The sequence below is a fragment of the Sturnira hondurensis genome, unplaced genomic scaffold, assembly GCF_014824575.4.
Source record: "Sturnira hondurensis isolate 20B ecotype Veracruz unplaced genomic scaffold, ASM1482457v3 Scaffold0005563, whole genome shotgun sequence".
Classification (NCBI taxonomy): Eukaryota; Metazoa; Chordata; class Mammalia; order Chiroptera; family Phyllostomidae; genus Sturnira; species Sturnira hondurensis.
The window spans coordinates 1,835,208-1,856,144 of record NW_028078194.1 but is presented as its reverse complement, the minus strand read 5'-3'; the positions used below and the strand labels follow the sequence as shown (position 1 = coordinate 1,856,144).

At 42.3% G+C, this 20,937-nt stretch overlaps 1 protein-coding gene across 3 annotated transcripts in view; it reads left to right on the top strand.

Annotated features, from left to right (window-relative positions):
• Positions 1–1,420: 1,420 nt before the first annotated feature.
• Positions 1,421–20,937, top strand: part of PANK1 (pantothenate kinase 1) — a 53,343-nt gene continuing 33,826 nt past the window's right edge. The window contains exon 1 of one of the 3 annotated variants that reach the window (XM_037047309.1): positions 1,421–2,414. In XM_037047309.1, the coding sequence (XP_036903204.1) occupies positions 1,712–2,414 (703 nt within the window). In that variant the 5' untranslated portion in view covers positions 1,421–1,711. Of the gene's footprint in view, positions 2,415–3,070; positions 3,297–13,294; positions 13,391–20,937 lie in introns of those variants that run through there. The other 2 variants (XM_037047310.1, XM_037047311.1) reach the window with 2 other exon arrangements.

Here is a 20,937-nt window from a genome sequence, read left to right as displayed (position 1 = left end):
TATATTTTAAAAGGTATATCATTGTAACAACTCAGTAATGTTCTATTATTATCCGCATTGTAGAGTTAAAACTGATAGAGTCAGGAAGGTAAAAGTGTAGGGAGCAGGAAGGCCTAAGTAGTCCTAAGGGTGGTTGAAGTGGAGATCTGAGGACTGAGTTTGAATCCAGACACAGAGTTCTGGGGAAAAGATTTTCTGGCAATGGAAAGAGCAGATGCAAAGAGATGATCATTTGAGGAACAGAAAGGCTCTCTCTTTGTAGAGAGAGAGCACAGGGAGTCCAAGATGAGGAAAGAAAGGCTGGCATAGGCCACACCACCTAGGTGTTTTTCTGTCTTCAAATAGAATAAGGTTAGGGAAGCAGATAATTAGGAGATTTAGGGTTATTCCTAGCTTTGCCATTTTTAAACTTTTTAAAATATGTTATTTACTTATTTTTAGAGAGAGGGGAAAGGAGGGAGAGTGAGATGGAGAGAAATATGGCCCAGGCATGTGCCCTGACTGGGAATCAACCAGAGCTTTCTGTTCATAGGCTGGCACTCTATCCACTGAGTCACACCAGCCGGAGCTGGCTTTGCTCTTAATAACCTCAGCCATCTCTCTGTGGCTCAGTTCCCTTATCTTGAGGGAAAAAATGAGTGGGCACTGGTACTCCAGTGGGCACTGGTTCTAAATCTCTGATTCTAGCTAGATAAGGCTCTGCTGGAAGGCATTGCCAAATCTGAGCTGCAGGCCCTCGCCGCTGCTGAATGCACACAGGCCTCTGACTCCTCTTTAGATTAAGCACAAATGATGGAGAACGCACAATAAATCACACAATAAATATGGCTGCAAGCATGGTTTGTTTCTCTTGTTTGAAATGAAGGGTGAACTAGTAACAGTGTAATAAGAATAATGACCTCTTCTGGGCATTCACCCTGTGACAGATTGTACCAGGTACTTTTAGATTAAAAAACTGAGGCCTCAGGGATTACACAATTTTGGTAAGGTCTGCACCACCCACATTTGTCCTGCCTTTAATTAAGCACGCCCAGGCCTGTTTTGTTTGGCCAGGTGTGTTAACTTCAGCAATCACTTTCTCTGGGTTTGCTCAGTGGCTAAATTGAGATTTGAACCCGATTTTGACTCAGTTCACCACCATTCGAAGCGGAAATAGCATGACATTGTCTCTTAAAGTCCTTTCTGGGTGAGGAAAGTGCTTTTTATAGCTGGGACTGCTTCTGTTTACTTGGTCTCTTCCAGCACTTGTTAATCCTGCCTACAGCTGTGTCCTTCACTGTCCTTACACTGTATTCCTAGGTTTCCTCTCTGCAAAAGACAACTCCGAGAGACCACATGGTACTTGTGTTTGTGCCAGTAGAGAAATTTACTCCTCTCTCTCTCCAAATCATCCTACCCTTCTAAAAATAATCGTTCTCCTCCCTCCCCTCAGGGTTGTGAGTAGTTTAGTCACTTAACCAAACACGGGCACACTCACAAAGGTTTGAGTGTGGGAACGACGTGAATGACCTTGCAGAGGTATCTAGCCCCCAGGTACAAGATTTAAAAACCTGAAACCTCTACAAATATTTAACGCCCTCCTCCTGCATTCCTCCGGAAGCTTCTCGCCCCTCTGTCGCCCACCTCGTCTAGTCAGTCTCCTCTCTGCTCGCTCCGCCAGACAAAGCCCAACCCGCCCATCTCTTTGCAAATCCAGAGAACTTCGGTCCCCATGTTGAAAGTCGTCGGCGGCGGTGGCGGGCAGGACTGGGCATGCTCAGTAGCAGGGACAGGTCTGGGAAGCGAGGAAGCCGCGTTTGAAGTCGCGCGGCTTGTGGATCGGGGGGAGGTGGGCTGCGGGGGCCCCGGTTGGGGGTGCGCGGAGATCCCAGATTCCGCGCCCAGGGCGGGCATGCTTCAGGCCGGTGGGGCGGAGACCGCATGCGGGGGGCAGGACGCGGAGGAGCTGGTGGAGCCGGTGGGAGGAGGGGAGGAGCGCTCAGCTCGCCATCCTCCGGCGCCGGCTCTGCGGCTGCTGAATCGGAAGCCGCAGGGAGGATCCGGGGAAATAAAGACGTCCGAGAATGACCTCCAGCGAGGCCGCCTGAGGCGGGGCCCGGGCGCTGTCCCACCAGCCTCCAGTATGGGTGACTACGGTGGACAGGCAGAGCGCTCAGCCCTGCACGCCCCGGGGACCCCCCCGGGCGCTGGCGCTGCTGCGGTGAACGGGCTGCTGCAAAACGGCTTCCACCCACCGCCGGTCCAGCCGCCGCGCCTCTGCAACCGGGGCCCCGCTGGCGTCAGCGACGCCGCGCCCCCGCGCCTACCGCTCCTGCCGGAGCTCAAGCCGCAGCCGCCGCCCCCTCAGCACGACTCCCCGGCCAAGAAATGCCGCCTCCGGAGGAGGATGGACTCCGGAAAGAAAAACAGGCCTCGTAAGTACCCCCGGGATGGGGAGCCCCAGCGCTAGGCAGGCGCAGCGCGCCGGGCCAGGCGCCCTGAAACGGCGGGGCGCGCCCCGTGCGCCCCGCGCCCGTGGGCCAGGGAACTGCCAGGTGAACTAGTTTTCTCTCAAGGGATTCTAAGTACTAAAGCTCCCTGCCGCACCCTGAGCTTTGCCTGTTTGCATCTGTAGAATGGGCTGATTGGACACAGAGTCTGAGCTACTACTTGGGTCGCGGGTGTATAGAAGGCAAAGGCACTGCCTGGCTTTGTAGTTTGTCGGTGGAAAAATGCAGGCGTGTGAACATTTAATGGGGTCCAAGAACAAGGGTAGATCTGGAAGAACTGTCGGAGATCCCCCTTTCTTCCTCAGACTTGTCTTTCTGGGGTTGGCGCTCCGGCAGCCAGCTTGCCCTTTGAATCGTAGAGTAGCCGCCAGAACCTCGGGTCTATTGGCGAGCGCTAGATCTGGAGGCGTGGATTTTGACAACCCCCGAACCACAGCCTATTAAACGCTGTTTCTTCACAGCCAATGAAAGGACCTGTTGGGCCAGACACACCCACTGATACCATGTGGGCCGGAACTATGTGGGCCAATGAGGATTGGAGGTGGATTTTTTTTTTCCCGGGAGTGGAGAGGTAGAGTTGAGGGTTTTTAATGGTAATACTCAGCGCAGAAACCTGAAATTCGTTCACAATCTAAAGCTTGTATATGTAATGTTTAACTTGTAGAGTACCTTCCCAGCAGGGCGTTCTGGGATGTAAGTTTGTAGGTCGAGTTTAGAACTGGTTTTTCCTATCTGAACCGAACTTCATTCAACTAGTTACCTCTTTCTGGGTGTCTTTAATGAAGCTTAAAAATGGCAAAAACCAAAGTAAGTACAGTGCATGCTACTAAATGACTGCATTAAAACACGCACCTTTTGCATATAGATTATTCTGTTTGATATAGGGAAATTGCTAGATAAATTTGGGATGTGTCTGTAAAACTTGGTATTTGGCAAACAGCTTCAGTTTCTTCTGTGTTAATTTATCAGTTTAGACTCTTAGCTTTTCTGCGTTAAGTTAAAGTCTCTGAGACTTTGGAAAGTACTTTAACCTGACTGGAATGTGGCGACTTATACTGTGTTCTGTAGGTCTGAAATGTTTAGAATGAATGTTAAAATCTTGTCTGGAACTTTGAAGCCACACTGCGGATTTGGCTGTGGTTCTAAGGAAGACATCTAGCACCTGAATTTGTCTTTACTTTTGTTTTTGAGATTTGTTTTTAGAAAAATGACTTTATGCACGTAATGTTGTTACTTATGATTTATTAACCTGTTTTACTTCTTTTGAAGCCACATTTTAGTTATTTCTGGTCTACATTAACAAATTGTACGAGAGTTTTCAATGTAAATAAGCTAAACTATAATGAAAGAACTGTATTGAGTTTTTGTTTAGTATTGCTAGTGTGAGTGGTCTGTGCTTAATTGAAGGTATAACACATCTTAAAATAATTTATGGGGAATTGAAAATACACTCTTAATAATGGCTTGGGGGCAGAATAAAAATAACCTTGAGCCTTCACTTATGCTTGCAAATCCACAGGGATCATTATTTTAGAATACAAGAACATATAACTTTATGCCTTTGTGCTTTGTGTCAGAAAATAGTTTGTATTTTTTACAAAAGTAAAAATTTTAGTTATTTTAAGTTTAGTGACCATGATACTTCCTAATGAACTTTTAAAAAGGACTCATGAAAATTGACTTTTGTTATTCTATCATGTTTTCTTTTCCCCAATGCGAACAAAAATTCTGAGGTAAATTGTACATGTTCTCAATCACGTATGCTGGGTTCACCCACCACTGAAATTTCTTAGTTAAAACTAGGCTTAATTTTGCTTGGGTTGGTTTAGCTCAGTGGGTTGAGTGCGGGCCCGTAAACCAAAAGGTTGCTAGTTCAATTCCCAGTCAGGGCACATACCTGGGTTGCTGGCCAAGTCCCCAGTGGGGTGCATGTGAGAGGTAACCACACATTGATGTTTCTCTCCCTCTCTCCTTCTCTTCCTCTCTCTCAAAAAATAAGTAAATAAAATCTTTAAAAAAAAAGCAAAACTAGCAGTATCATTATACATTGCCTGTTAACAGTCAGGTATCTTTTGATAAAAAGTATTGCTTAGTCAGTTGATGTTTAGGTACTGTAAGATCAATCTATTTAGAGTTAAGCATATCCCTATTTTCTTGTGCTTGATAAGTTTTCTGTGAGCAATTATGACAAAGAATATTTAGGTGCTTTTTAAAAAATCATTTCTAATGTTCAAATACAGTTGTCTCCATTTTCCCACCACCACTTTATTTAAGTGCTTCTAATGAAATTGAAGAGTATGTCATTGGCAGAAGCATCAACGCTGGATAAATAGTTTCTCCTTACCAGTTAACAACACCAGACGCCTACTTTGTCCAAACAAGAGGTATGTCAGGGCAGTCAGGTTATTGCTTCTCCGGTAGGCACCTGTGCATGGGTGTGTTTCTGTCTGGGAATATTTGGGGTAGAATAAGATACTCGGTAAAATGCCTAATGTTTAAACACAATCAATGGAATAAAAAATAAGTAGTTCAACATAAAAATCAGACCAGTGGCAGACTGACTTTGGTAATCGAGGAAAAGGAAATATTGTCTGTTTTCCTCTAAAGGACCATCACCTCACCGAACCTTATCTTTGGAGAGCTTTTCCAGCATTGCTTCCTCAAGCTTTCTTGGCTACTTTACCTGCCTCTGCTACTTAGCAATTGTATGACCTTAAGTTACTAGCTCTCATTTTGAAATGCTGGACTTCGCTAGGTGATCTCCACGTGTTTCTCGGACCTTCAAAATTTTATAATACTTTGCAACTGACAGTCCTTCCTCCCTGACCTCTCCATGCTCTACACAAAGTTGTAAGACTTAGTGTTTAGTTACGAATTTGTATGCCCTGTGCCAGTTGTTTCATGTCATTTGTCTGATCCCTCCAATTAAGTGGGAAGACTGACAATAGATGATGTATTTTTTCTCTCATTCCTTGCACATGAATATTTGATTGATATAACAGAAAAAAGGGACCAGTGGCATTCATTACCACCTCGTCGAGGTAGCTGTGTCTTTTTTTTGAACTATTTTTTTAAAGATTTTATTTATTTATCTTTAGAGAGGAAGGGAAGGAGAGATGAAGAGAAATATCAGTGTATGGTTGCCTCTCGTGTGTCCCCCGCTGGGAACTGGCCTGCAACCCAGGCACGTGCCCTGACTGGGAATCCCAACGCGATCCTGTGGTTCACAGGCCCGTGCTCAATCCACGGAGCCACACCAGCCAGGCCAAGGTAGCTGTTTCCATCTCTGGGACAGACTTTGGCAAAGTCTTCAGTGGAGTTCCCATAAGGCATCAATAGGGAGATTCCTTTGGTCTTCTCTTCGTGCTCTGATTGTTTGAAGCACATGTTATATAAATGGCAACTTAAGGAATCAGCTCACTTCCCAAATATTTTGAAACTAATGATAGTTCTAATAAGATGCAGTGAGCACCTGATGTAGTATTGTAAATGCTGTAGTCATTCAAATCCCAGAGGGCTGAAGTTTAAATTGCAGACGGATGACCAGGCACCAGTTAGTTAACTTCTGTTTCAGTTTTAGTATCGGTAGGATGGAAATCATCATACTGCCTCCTCTGGTTGATGTGAGGGTTAAGTGAGTTAATACACACAAAGAACTTAGATTCCTGCTTGTCGCATAGCAGTTATTCTATAAATAAATGCCAGCTCTCTCCACCATACAGAACACCATCCACCATTAATCCATAGGACAAGACAATTGAGCTGGCCCAGACAACCTCAGACTGACTTTCTTAGTTAAGAAAAGAAAAAAAAGCCTAGAATAAGGAAGGCAAAAAGTTTTGTTTGATTAGCTGTACACTCCTTCTCCCGTAAGTACTTTATTTTACCCTCCCCCCTCAACTGAATAATGCAAACATACACCACAAAAAAAGCAGGGACCCATGGTCTCATCACTCAGAAGACAGCTTAAAATGTGCCATCTTTTAAAGGTAGGACTAAAACGACATTTTGATTACATTTTTGGTTCGCAGTTTGGCACTCAATCCACCGAGCCACCCAGCCAGGGCACGATTCTTATTTTAAAACAATTTAGCATAGGCTAAATTGAGTATGAAATGTCATTTTTAATGATTGCATTGTTTTCTCAATATCCCCTTCCGTGAATGTGCCGTGATTTACTCGCCCTGTCGCGTAGCAGCAGTTGGGTCTCTATGTCATTACTAGTGCTGCAGCCCTACCTGTGAACATGACTCTTTCCGCCCAGTGTGATTTTCGATGAAACTGATAAGTACATGCATTCTTTTTGAAGAAATGACACAAAGTAGTATATCGATGTTGCCTTGAAATCCTGGATATTTTAGACCCCAAGGACACTGTTAGATAAGCAGACTGGAGGAGAGAGGAGAAAAAAGTCTGTGTGTGAGCCGCTGAACACCGTGCTAACAGAAAAGCAAGTATTTGAGCATCCGGAGAACGCTGGAGAACATGAGCTGCCTTCCTCCTCCTCAGTGTGTCTGAACGAGCAGGAATAAGTGCTGCATGCGTGCGTTGGCCTCGAGGGAAGGGAAGATCTGACTTCTCAGATCGTCCAGGTAGAACACTAGCAGAAAATAGGTGAGAGTCCATTGTGCACATCACACACTCGTGGGTACAAACAGAATAAATCCAGATCTGTTACCAGTTTTAGCAAGCCACCAATGTGAGAGTAACAAGGCTTCAGTATTCTGAATATCAGGGAACTTCGCTTTGGCACATGTGTTTTCCATCACTTCTGAATCAGGCTAATTAGAAAAAACAGGATAAGCAATACATAGATAGCATTTTGGGGGGTGAATCTGCATTGAGTATGGATATGTGTGCACTTTTTAAATTTTTAAAAAAGTTTTTAAAAATATTTTATTTATTTATTTTTAGAGAGAGGGGAAGGGAAGGAGAGAGGGAGAGAAACATCAATGTGTGGTTGCCTCTTGGCGTGCCCTAAACTCGGGACCTGGCCTACAACCCAGGCATGTGCCCTGACTGGGAATTGAACCGGTAACCTCTTGGTTTGTGGGCCCACACTCGATCCACTGAGCCACACCAGCCAGGGCTGCATTTTTATATATATAATCAGTACTAGATGGATGAGAAGTATTGCAGATTTAAGAACGAAAGACCAAAATGGAAAGCACGAGCACACTCACGTCCAAGTGGTTAAGTCAGGTGTCAGGGTCTGGTAGACATATGAACACCACTTTTCCTCAAAAGATCAGTGAGTGGATTTCAGGATTAATATAAAGCATATTTTGTTTGGCATAGTAACCAGAGATGGAAAGAGTGCTGTTAATTTTTAACACGTGGGACATTAAACAAGCCAATAAAGCAAAACCCATTATGGTTTTGGAGAAAGAATTAGTAGGGAAACAAAGGAGTGTTGGTTTTGATTGATAGGTTTCAGGGGTTTTTGTATGTGTGTGTGTGATAGTGTTTTATTATTATTATTATTTAAAGGCTTTATTTATTTATTTTAGAGTGAGGGGAAGGGAGGTGGAAAGAGAGGGAGAGAAACAGCAATGTGTGGTTGCCTCTTGTATGTCCCCCACTGGGTACCCAGCCTGCAACCCAGGTATGTGCCCTGACTGGGAATTGAACCAGTAACCCCTTGATTTGCAGGCCCATGCTCAATTCGCTGAACCACACCAGCCAGGGCTGTGTGCGTGTGTTAATACCAACCAGTTACCATCAAAATAAAAATAAATCAAGGTTTGACTTCTGTTATATTTAATTACATGTGCTTTAGCTTTCATATATAAGCCGGTATTCATGTTGGGATGACAGTATTTTGAACCAGGTATGGAAACTGTTCAGTGTACCCAACATGGTACACATAACTTTTCTTTTTTTTTTTAAGATTGTATTTATTTATTTTTAGAGAGAGGGGAAAGAAGGGAGAGAGGGAAACATTGATGTGTGGTTGCCTTTGAAGGGTGCGTCCCTTTCTAGGGACCTGGTCCGCACCCCAGGCATGTGTCCTGACTGGGAATCAGACCAGTAACCCCTTGGTTTACAGGCCGGCACTCAACCCACTGAGCCACACCAGCCAAGGCCAGAATTTCTAAGTAGACCCTTTGTCTAGATAGTGCAGGTGTCAAGCTTGGTATCTCATTACTTATTTATGACATCTTTTAGGTGCTTAGAGTTGGCTAATCGTGTGTGTGTGTTTCTCCTTGGAAACTTATTTGAAAGAAGCAAATGATTCAGAGTTGATAGAATATTGTTTTTAAAAGCAGCTACAAAATAATTGGACCTCTCCAGACTTATTTACTTGTATTAATTAATTTATTTTTATTGTTTATGCTATTACATAAACATAGTTGTTCCCACTTTTTCTCTCTTTACCCACCTCCAGCCTGCGCCACTGTCTCCCCTCAGTAAGTCAGTCACCACATTGTTGTCTCTGTCCATGGGTTGTCCATAAATGTTCTTTATCAAATCCTTTCACCATCTCCCCCCCCGCCCACCCCTCCCACACCTTTCTGGCAGCTGTCAGTCTGTTTCATGTATCTAAGCTTCTGTTAGTATTTCATTGGTTAGTTTATTGTGTTAATTAGATTACACATATGGGTGACATCGTGTGGTGTTTGTCTTTCACTGACTGGCTTAATTCACTTAGCATAGCACTCTCCAGGTCCATCGGTGCTGTTGCAAAATATAAGTTTCTTTTTTTTTACTGCTGTATAGTATTCTATTGCACAAATGTGTTGTACCACAGCTTTTTTATCCACTTGTCTACTCCTGGGCACTTAGGCTGTTTTCAAATTTTGGCTGTTGTAAATAGCGCTGCTACAAACATAGGGGTGCATATATTTTTTCATATTGGTATTTTGGGCTCCTTGGGACATATTCCCAGAAGTGGAATCTTTAGGTCAAAAGGAAGTTCCATTTTAAATTTTTTAAGGAAACTCCATGCTGTTTTCCACAGTGGCTGCACCAGTCTGCATTCCCCCATCAACAGTGCACGAGGGTTCCCTTTCCTTCACATCCTCACCAATTCTTGTTGTTTGATTTATTGATGATAGCCATTCTGACAGGTGTAAGTGATAGCTCATTGAGGTTTTAATTTGCATGTCTCTGATGATTAGTGATGTTGAGCATTTTTTCACATGTCTGTGGGCCCTCTGTAGGTCCTCTTTGGAGAAGTGTCTTCAGGTCTTTTACCCATTTCTTAATTGGGTTGTTGGTCTTCCTGGTATTAGTTCTTTGTTATTTTGGAGATTAAACCCTTATCAGATGTGTCATTAGCAAAAATGTTCTCCTTATAGTGGGTTTCCTATACGTCCTGCTGATGATTTCTTTAACTGTGCAGAAGCTTTTAAATTTGATGTAGTCCCATTTGTTTATTTTTTTTCCTTTATTTTTAGTGCCTTAGAAGATACATGAGCAAATATATTGCTGTGTGGGATATCTGAGATTTCACTGCCTATGCTTTCTTTTAGGATTTTTATGGTTTCATAACTTACATTGAAGTCTTTTATCCATTTTGAATTTATTCTGGTGTATAGTGTAAGTTGGTGGTCTAGTTTAAATTTTTTTTTTGCATGTACCAGTCCAGTCTTCCCAACACAGTTTACTGAAGAGACTGTCTTAGCTCCATTGTATGCTTTTGCCACCTTTGTCAAATATCAATTGATCATACAGGTGTGGCTTTATTTCTGGGCTCTCTGTTCTGTTCCATTGATCTATGTGTCTGTTCTTATGCCAGCACCAGGCTGTTTTTATTACAGTGGCCTTATAGCGTAGTTTGATATCAGGAGTCGTGATATTGTTCTTTAGCTTTGTTCTTCTTTTTGCAAGATTGTTGAGGCTCTTCAGGGTCTTTTTTGGTTCCATGTAAATTTGTGGAATATTGGTTCTAGTTCTATGAAATATGCAATTGGTATTTTAATGGGAATTGTGTTGAATGTATAAATTGTTTTGGGTAGTATGGACAGTTTAATGATGTTAATCCGTCTTATCCATGAACACGGTGTATGCTTCCATTTATTTGTATCTTCTTCAATTTTTTTCTTTAGTGGCCTATGGCTTTCTGAGTATAGGTCTTTTACCTCCTTAGTTAACTTTATTCTTAGCTACTTTACTATTACTATTTCTTGTTGCAATAGTAAATGAAATTGTTTTCTTACTTCCTCTTTCTGCTGGCTCATTATTGGTGTATAAAAATGCCATTGGTTTCTGGGCGTTAATTTTGTGTCCTCTACAGATTCCTTTATAGTTTGGGAAGAAGATAGAAAAATCGGGACAATGGTGGGTCCCTACAGCAGTCCCTTTGCTTGATTGAGCAATTAGAGTCGCTATTATTGAGCAACAGCCATGTGCCTATTGTCCTGTGTGTGTTTTTACAAAAGCACGCAATTTCCACTCCCACTCTGCATTTAACAGATGGGGACAGGGAGGCTCAGAGAAGTGAAGCAACCTGCCCTAAACCTTTCGTCAGTGAGTGGCAGGGTCAAAATACCAACACAAGTCCAACTCCGTGGCCAGCTAGCTGACATTCTTTTCTGCCCCAATGAGCCTGTGATATACGTTGGGAAAAAGAAGTATGTCCTGTAAAACTTTCAGAAGAGATAAGTGTGTGAAATTTGTACACTTTTGGCAAAAAGCTCGTCTGTGTGAGGAAGTAACAATAGCATCAAATACTCCCAGCACCCTGTGAGGGAGGGTAGGTGTCGCTGTGGGTTGGATGTTCGTGCCCCTCCAAATCCTTATACTACATCTTAACCCCAGGTGTTGGCATTAAGAGGTAGGGCCTTTAGGAGGTGATTGTCAGGTCATGATGGTTGAGCCCTCACAATTGGGATTAGTGCCCTTATAAAAGAGACCCCGGAGAGCTAGCTGGCCCCTTCTGCTGTGTGAGGTTACAGTGAACAGACAGCTGGCCATCTAGGAAGCTGGTCCTAACCAGACAGCAAATCTGCCAGGACCTTATCTTGTGTTCCAGAACTGTGAGAAATAAATTTTTGTTGTTTATAAGCTACCCAGTGTATGGTATTTCTGTTAAAGCCGACCGAATGGAGTAAGACAGGTTGCTATCATGATCTTCCTCTGCAGGAGAAGCTGAGGGAGGGCTCAGGTACTTAGGGTAAAACCACCTAAGTTCAGATTTTGACTCTGTTGGGCCATGAGATTCTAGTGGGTTCCTGGGAAGTGCAGGCAGTTTCTGGAGTGGAACCACCAGACCTGGATTCAGATTCTCATTTTACTAATTACTAAGTGTGAGATTCTTAACTTCTTAGAACCTTGCTTTGTTGAGTAGAAATAAATGGTGCCAGTGTAGAAATGTAGAAAACATCAGGTATGTAGTAGAATGCCTGGACCCTGGTGTGTTGATAGTAAAGGATATTTTACTATTAATACTGGCTACTATTAATAAAAGGCATTTATTATTCACGTTATTGCTGTTAGGCATAGATATATATGTATATGTATTTATTCATTTTATATATATATGTATTTTATTTATTTATTTATTTATATGAACAGAGAGGGAAAAGGAAAGAGAGAGAGAGCGAGAGAGAGAGAGAAACATCAATTTGTTTCACTTATTTGTCCGTCGATTCAGCAGTCAATTCTTGTATGCACCCTGACCAGGGATCGAACCTACAACCTTGGTGTATGGCAATAATACTCTAACCAACTGAACTACCGCCCAGACAGGGTGCTACAGAGGCTTTCAAAACTTTCTTAAATCTCAGAATTTCCATGCACTCATCTTGTTCCAGCTGAGAACCTTTTTGAGACTGGGTTTCTCAGTATCCTCCAACTTGAACTGACATCACCTGGATGGAATCTCCCCTAATTCCCTCTGATATTTCTAGAAGGATATCTGACCCGTGTCACAAGTTGTGACCTCATTGTCACTTTCATAGATTGCTCCATTACGACTGCTGAGACTGAGTACAGTGAGTATGCCCTGCATGAGAGTGATGTTGGCAACTTTGTAAGGAGAAAGTATAATTCACATTGCTGCTAATCTAGTGTCAGGACAAAGTTCCTTTTAAAAAAGGAATTGTTATCTCCCTTTGATCTCTACTGTTTGATATCTCAGGCCTTGAGAGAGGCAGATATGCACAAAGGAGATAAGGATTGGAAAGTGAGCACTTTTCCTTTATGAAAGCTGAATGAATTCAATGGGGCTTCAGAATTCAAAACAGCTGCATCTAGTTCTTGGACCTTAGTTTTAACCCACAGCCAAGCAAGCTTCATTCTGGCAGATGAGGACACAGATATTTCTGGGCACCTGTTGCCTTCGAGACTAGCATATGAACCTTCTGGTATGCCTGGCCTTGACCCTATGCTGACTCTGAGGCCACAGGGATTTTAGATCGCAGCTCAGGGCCGTCTGGCCCTTCATCAATGTCTGTGACCTGTGGCCAGCCTGGGCAGTGCTAGTTACCAGGAACCCTCTGAGGCTTCTAGACAAACAACTTCTCTCTAGCTTGAGGTCAGCAGTCCAGGAGTGAAAGAGACTGGGATGGACTTAGTTAACCTCAAGCTTGATATGTGTAAACAGTGTGATGAGGCTTCCAGCAAAACCTAAGCACTCAGTAAATGTTAGCTATTTTTATGGGGGGTGGTGTTAGATGTCCTTCCTTATATTAAGTCGAAGTTTGCCTCCCCGTACATTTTACCCTGTGTTCCTTGACAATACAGTATACCTAGTATCTTCTACATGACAGCTGATTAGTGGTTAAATACAGTTGTTTCACCTTGACTTTTTCTTGGAGTCCTACCCTCTGAAGAACCAAGACTCCCTTGCCAGACTTCATCACCCGTGAGATTCAGTGCAGGTTGTATTGAGGTGCTGGAAAGGATTCAGGTTCAGACTGCAGGACGGCTTCTTGGGGTTTTCATAAAGGCATCAGGTAAGTGTTGACCTGGGAGGCCTTGAACAGTGAGATTTCATAATCCCCGTGGGTCCCACAGGGGCAAACTGGCTTTTATTTTTTTGGGGCCAGGTACTGCACTCAACGCTGGGTGACACTGAGTCTCACGTGGTTCTGAGTTGGAGGATGGACGGCCCGATGCTGTTGCTTGGCTCCATTTTACTCAAATGCACTGGTGGTTCCACAAACTACTGTGCTGTGGGTCACAGGACTTGAGCATAGTTGAGGATGTTACTATTTACACTTCCCCAACTGCCTGTGTTTGATGAAAAACGTCTAAAATGATGCTGTACATTTAGGGAAGGAAGGTAATATTATCATTTTGGCCAAGGAAACGTCATGGTCCTTCTACCTTTTCAGGAAGGTTCTTACTATGAGGAACTGGCCGAAATGTGATTTATTCTCTGGGGTGACTGCATAATATTCCATCCACACTTTCAGAAGAGTGGTGGGGGTACCACAGGAGCCCCGGTAGTATGCTGGCATTGGCTCCTACAGGCTCTGGGAGCTGGTTGTGTGCATTACTTCCCAACTCTGCATTCAGTGTCTTTGTGTTTGTAACTTCAAACTGGCCAAAGTAGGTGTGTTTATGCAATGAAAATTGGCAAATGCTGAAAGTTAGGGCTTTATTTTCAGGGGGCCAGTTGTTAAGCATTTACCTGTATACCACTGACTGGGATTCAGGTCACATGTCACTCAGAGAAAAGTCCCAGAGAGCATCAGTAATACAAACTGAATTATTAAAGCATGGTAGGCAGAGAATGGCAGGAAAGGTCAACGTGTCCTCTGCTAAGTAGGACAATGCCAGAGACAGGTTAGATGAGGGAGCCTCGTCCTCAGGAAAGACAGTATTCTATAAATATTCGAGGTCCCACTAGGGTGCAAGGGTAGACTTTAGAATCATATTGTTATCTGCCTCCCTTTCCCCCTCTTAAATTCCTACCTCAAATATGGTTGGGCCCAGTGCTGAATTGCCCAGTAAGTAGAACGAGCAGGTGTTACATGTACCAGCAATGTAGCAGGAACCAAGGAAAGAAGCAGAAAGGAATATGCTACATGTCTTCATGATAAATATGTATATATATATATATATATATATATATATATATATATATATATACAGCCACGTATTAATCATAGGAAATTCATAACTTTGAACTTCTGTATCCTTATCTCATGATTCACTATTTTTATTTTAAGTGACTTAGGGTTATTTTGAGTTCCATATTTATTATTTAGGGATTAGGGAACGCCAACATTTTCTTTCTTTAACTAGGTGTAAATCTGGCCCCAGTTGAGACCGGCACCGTTCCAGCGTCCAGGTTGCTGCTGCTGAAATGTCAGGGTGGAGTTGCCAGAATATCTTCACTGCAGGTTTCTGGGTAGGACAGGCAGGTTGAAGTTTGTCCCAGCCAAGGAGGGAAGGAGCTTGGTAGGTTTGGTTCCCTACGGGGAGCTGTGAGGCAAAGAAGGGACTTCCCCCTTCACACCTGCTGGGATTTAAGTCCAAAGGTAAACTCATTGTGCTCCATTTGTCCTCTCATTGCTCTGAGTGAATGTTAGGAGAGTGTTGAAATTTAAAAACAATATTTTTATTTAGGAAAAATTCAGAAGTTATAAAAAACCAGGGTGTAGAGTATAGATAACTGCTAATTACTCATCACTCAGCTTCTATCATGATCAACTCACGTTCAGTCTTACTTTATGGCACAGGACCCTTCCCCTCCCAAACTGATGATATTGAAGCAAATCTCAGATATCATATCATTTCAGTGGTAAATGTTTTCATATGTATTTCTAAGAGAACTCTTTTTTTTAGTAATTTTAAATTTTCATTTATTTATTTTTATCGTTGTTCAAGTACAGTTGTCTGCCTTTCCCCCCCTACCCCAACTCAACTCCCCAGCCCTCCCCACCTCCCTCCCATTTCCACCACCCCCTATTATTGTCCATGTGTCCTTTATAATCATTCCTGCAAACCCTTCACCATTTTCCCCTGTAACTCCCTCCCCTTTCCCCTCTGATCACTGTCAGCCTGTTCTCAATTTCAATGTCTTTGGTTATATTTTTCTTGTTTGTTCGTTTTGTTGATTAAGTTCCCGTTAAAGGTGAGATTATATGTATTTGTCTTTCACCACTTGGCTTATTTCACTTAGCATAATGCTGTCTAGTTCCATCCATGCTGCTGCAATGGGTAGGAGCTCCTTTTCTTCTGTTGCATAGAATTCCATTGTGTAAATGTACCATAGTTTTCTGATCCATTCATTTGCTGATGGGCACTTAGATTGCTTCCAGCACTGGGTTATTGTAAATTGTGCTGCTATGAATATTGGGGTGCATAGGTTCTTTTGGATTGGTATTTCAGGGTTCTTAGGATATAATCCTAGCAGTGGAATTGCTGGGTCAAAAGGCAGTTCCGTTTTTAGTTTTCTGAGGAAATTCCGTACTGTTTTCCACAGTGGCTACACTAGTCTGCATTCCCACCAACAGTGCACTAGGGTTCCCTTTTCTCTGCATCCTCTCCAGCACTTATTTGTTGCTTTGTTTGTGATGGCCGTTCTGACTGGTGTAAAGTGGTATCTCATTGTGGTTTTAATTTGCATCTCTGATGGCTAGTGATACTGAGCATCTTTTCATATGTCTCTGGACCCTCTGTGTGTCCTTCTTGAAGAAGAGTCTGTTTAAGTCCTAAAGGAACTCTTTTAAAGAACATAAATCGTCATCTATTACTGGTTGAAAAAGTGAATAATATATTGTATCCAGTTGAGTGACCATAGTATTTTATGATACACAAGTAGATAATAAATTCATTCTCTAAATACAGTTCCTGTTATTTCGTTCCGTTTGTTGATAGATATAGGTGATAATCTGATACTGGATTGTTTCTGAGGATTCATTTGTTTCTCAGTACCTGTTAGCATTTTGTTTATTATTCATTTTTTACCATTTTTCATGGTCTGAGATTTGAAACCTCATTCTTGGAATGATATAGTGCTGTGCCAAAAAAGGTGCTTTAGGATCACCCCCAAATCACTGGGCTAGATGTGATCAGTATCTCCTCTGTAGTTTTTGTTTTGAGATGGACAGATTAGGAATAATATTAAAAGAATTCTGCTCCTCTCCACTCCTCAGAAGTTGTTATTGTGCACAAGAGTCATTGGTGTGAGCAGGCAAGCTAACACTTAGGACTGCCTGGGTGCAGGCCCTGGAGGCTGGCCGTGCTGGTCTAGGGTGGAACCTGGACTGAAGACAAAGACCTGAGTCTGTTCAGTGTCACTCTTTTTTGTCAGGCACTCCTGGGGGTCAGACCGATGAAACGTCGTGGAATTCTCACCTAGAGAGATAACTGCCAGAGCTGGCTGACTTGTACTAGTTTCATGACTTTTTCAGTTTTATGCAAAATGGGCTTCACATGGGTTTTATACACCCCTGCCTTCCTTGACAGAATAATGAGCATCATTTAATATTTTCTAATAATAACACGGGGGCATTACTAATACCAGTTTTTACACCGGATTGTGTAAGTCATGGTGGACAAAATGTTCGGGTTTGCGTGTTTCTGTCAATGGGTGTTTGTTATGCATCAGCTATGTTAAAGATGGAATTTTAAGGGGGTCTAAATAATTCATTCAAAGTTCTTTCCTAAAATTACGTTGTCTACTTAAAAGCTGTAATTAAAAAGCCTGTGGGAGACCCCCTAACTAATGTTTGGGTGGGTTCCTTAATCTCTCTGAACGTTGGTTTCTTCAGCTATACAATGAGCATAACATCAGTGCCTGCCGACCTCATTGGGATATGAGGATTAAATTCAGTACTTCATGGGAAGCTCTTAGCACAGTGCCTGGCATATGGTGAGCCCTCAGTGTTAGTTGGTACAGTGCTGCTGCTGGGTTAACGCATTATTTGTAGACATTGGAATAAGCTTCTGAATTCTTATAAACAGACCATTGCTTGGTGAGTCTGTAGCGCTTCATGAAGTCTTTTAAAAAGTTTGGCCTCTGCCTGTATGTCCACACAAAATCACACAAGCCGGTATACCACTTCAGCTCATGTGTACCAAACTTCATTAATTTTTAGGAGAAGCATAAGTTTATTTGCTTGGCCAATGTTCTCTCTTTGGCTTGGGTCAATTACGTAATAACAAGTAAATGGGTAACCTATCAAGTCCTGGTAACACTGCTCTTCGCTTTTTGACACTTACCAGGTTTAGCTGCTTTCTGTTTGACTTTTCTACTATAAGCAAAGCGAGGAGTGGTTAAGATAATTGTAGTATTCAGCTTTTTGTGGAACATTTTCAGTAAATCTTTTCAAGCTACTGAATCAGTTTTGATTCAGAAACTCCCTAAGATTGCAAGGAAAGCTGTTAGAAAAACAGCTAGAATTGGCTCCTTCCTACTCTACGTGCAGCAGGCTCCCCAATGTCGTGGACTCCAAACGGATGGGGTGCGGCGAGTTCACGGGACCACGGCTGTCATGGGGAAGTGACAATTTTCCGAACCTTTTGTTCATTGAAACAGCATCATTCTCACTGACTTTACAAGAAACGTGATTTTGGCGGGTAAAATAAACCAATGTAGATAAGATGTTGCTTTTTATCTTTTTCATACCTGAGGTTCACAGTTAAGGAGTAATAGAACAAAAAAGTTCCCAGGCTAAAGAGTTTGAAAATCTCCCTTTCACAACCTAAGAAGGACATATGCCCCCAAACTAAATGCTGCGAGATAAATAAAAGATTTTAAAATTCATATTTATACTTTTAAGTTTTACTCTCTTCCCAGTTAGATGTTGTATCTAGCTGTGCCTTTGATAAAGATTGTTATGGTAAAAAACAACCTGTTTATTATTAATTACAGTCATCACCACTTCTGGCAACTTGTCACCAATACCCAGAAGGCAGCTGAGAACCTGGAAGGAAGGAAGGAAGCACTTCTGAGCAACCAAAATCAGTGTTGGAAAGTCGATAAAGTTGGCTCTACTTATGCATTTCATACTTGGAATACTTCCTGTGCTCTCTCTGAGTCTTTCTGTTCTTATTGAACTCACAGTTTGACAGCCTTGATTTTTCTGGTTTTTCTGTATTCATTGCAGGTTTGGGGTAGACAGACTGCAGTAATACCAACAGCAGCGAAAAACGAACAGTTAGTCCAATAGCAGGACATAGAGAGCTGTAATAAAGACAAAAGAACACTTAAACCATAGCAGCCTAGGAAGCACAGGTTTATGTGGTTCCTGAGAACATCAGTATATGGTGGGCACAATAACTGATTGTTATATGACCCCAAGTCATCAGAAAGAGCTAAAATTTTCTTTAAGAATATGGGAAAGTAGATCATATATTTTAGAAAGGTTTCCTTCAAAAACTACTATAATTTGGCATTTATATTTTATTTTTAAAAGACTTTATTTGTAGAAAGAGGGGAAGGGAAGGGGAAAGAGAGGGAGAAAAACATTGATGTGAGAGAGAAACATCAATCGGTTGCCTTTCACACGCACCCCAAGCAGAAGACCGAACCCACAACTCAGCCATGTGCTCTTGACTAGGAATCGAACTGGTGACCTTTCGCTTTGCAGGTCGACACCCAACCAACTGAGCCTCTTCGGTCAGGGCTGGCATTTATATTTTAAATGTTATCTGTGAAAGCCAGAGCTGACACTTATATTTGAAATGTTAATCTCCGAAAACCAGAGCTTTGTATGTGTATAAAATCTGCTTTGTTGAGATACAACATTTCAAGTGTACGGTTCAATGGTTTTTCAGCATACTGAGCGCAACCATCACCACAATTCTATTTTTAATTAAAGTTGATATACAGTGTTATATTAGTTTTAGGTGTACAAAACAGTGGTTCGACATTTATAAGCCTCACAAAGTGATCTCCACCCAAAGACAAGCAACCGTCCATCACCATACATGGTTATTACAAGGTTGACTCTATTCCCTATATTACACCTTACAATTTTAGGACTCTTCAGCATCCCCCCAAAAAACTTGCTAGCAGCCACTCTCTCTTGCCTCCTAAACTCTCAGCCCTAGGAAATCACTAATCTTTCTGTCTCCATAGGTTTACTTATTGTGGACATTTCATATAAATAGAATTATGTAATAGGTGGTCTTGTGTGGTTGGCTCCTTTCACTTCCCTTAGTGTTCTCAAGGTTCATTCATGTCTTATGTGTATCAGAGTCTTGTTCCTATTTATTTCCAAATACTATTTCATTGATGGAGATATCACATGTTATTTGTTCATTCATTGCTTGGTAGGCATTTGGGTTGCTTCCTCTTTTTGGCTGTTAGGAGTAATGCCCATGAATACTTGCATACAGTGTTTGTATGGACATATGTGTTTATTTCTCTTGGGTGCACACCTAAGAGTAGACTTATTAGATAATAAACTAACTTATGTTCAACCTCTTGCGGAACTTCCAGACTCTTTTCCAAAGTGACTGCACTATTTTTTATTTCACAAGTGGTGTATGAAGGTTCTAGTTTCTCCACATCCTCACAAACACTTGTTATTTTCCTTTTTTTTTAGATTATAGCCATCTACAGTTTGAAGTGGTATTTCCTTGTGGTTTTGATGTGCATTTCCCTAAAAGAGCTCTTATGTCCTTCCAACACTAACATGCTATGATTTTGAACTTTCTTTAGGTTTGACTGTCATCTCCAGTTTAATTATAAGGTCCTTGAATGGCTAGGAGGTGTCAGGTTTTGCTTTGTTACAGTTACTGTGCTTAAGGGGGAAGCCAGCATAGAGCTGCCATTCATAAATATTGAAGGATTGCTTTAATTAAATAGTGTCTGGTACTAGGGCGATGTGAATTTCACTCAGCAGAGTTTTCACTTCTTTCCAGACGTCTTGATTGATAGTAAGTCCTTGCAGACTACAATGTCAGTCCAAGTTCATTGCCACCTTCCAGTTCTGCCACAGGGCCTTACACTGTCTAGAAACAAAATATATATCTGTTCAATGAATCGATGGATGCAAAAAGCCTGTAGTTCTCATATTACTTGCCAGGGATATGTATGACCTCTTTATTTCAGCTTGCATTGCAGGCAAGCAGTTGGCAAAACTTTCCTTGGTCCCCACTCAGCTCAGTTTGAGAGATTTGCCAGACATGTGCTGTCAGAGTGAAATAAGGGAACAAACCGTGCTGTTCTGCCCAGCGGCGCCAACTAGCGGTGCTGACTCCCCAGAGCCTCTTTAATTAACTACTCTCTGGTGCTGAATTGTCGGGAGCATCTCTGCAGTAAGGAAGCATGCCCTGGTGGTTTGTCAGGACAGAAAGCTAAACCTCTTGGTGGTTTAAACTGGGATTTGTGTAAGCAAGTAATGAGATTACCGTCCTGAGCGGAAGTGCAGGGTGTTGGGTAGCTGGGAGAGCTTTTCTGGGTGGAAACTGTGGTCGGCTCTGGTGGCTGCTGCAGTCACAGTGGAGATAGTCGCACAGGTGCCCTCCTGTCTTTTGGCCTGTCTCTGCATAGTCACATCTCTGAGATCTTCTTAGTCCAGGGACTGTATTTCTGCTG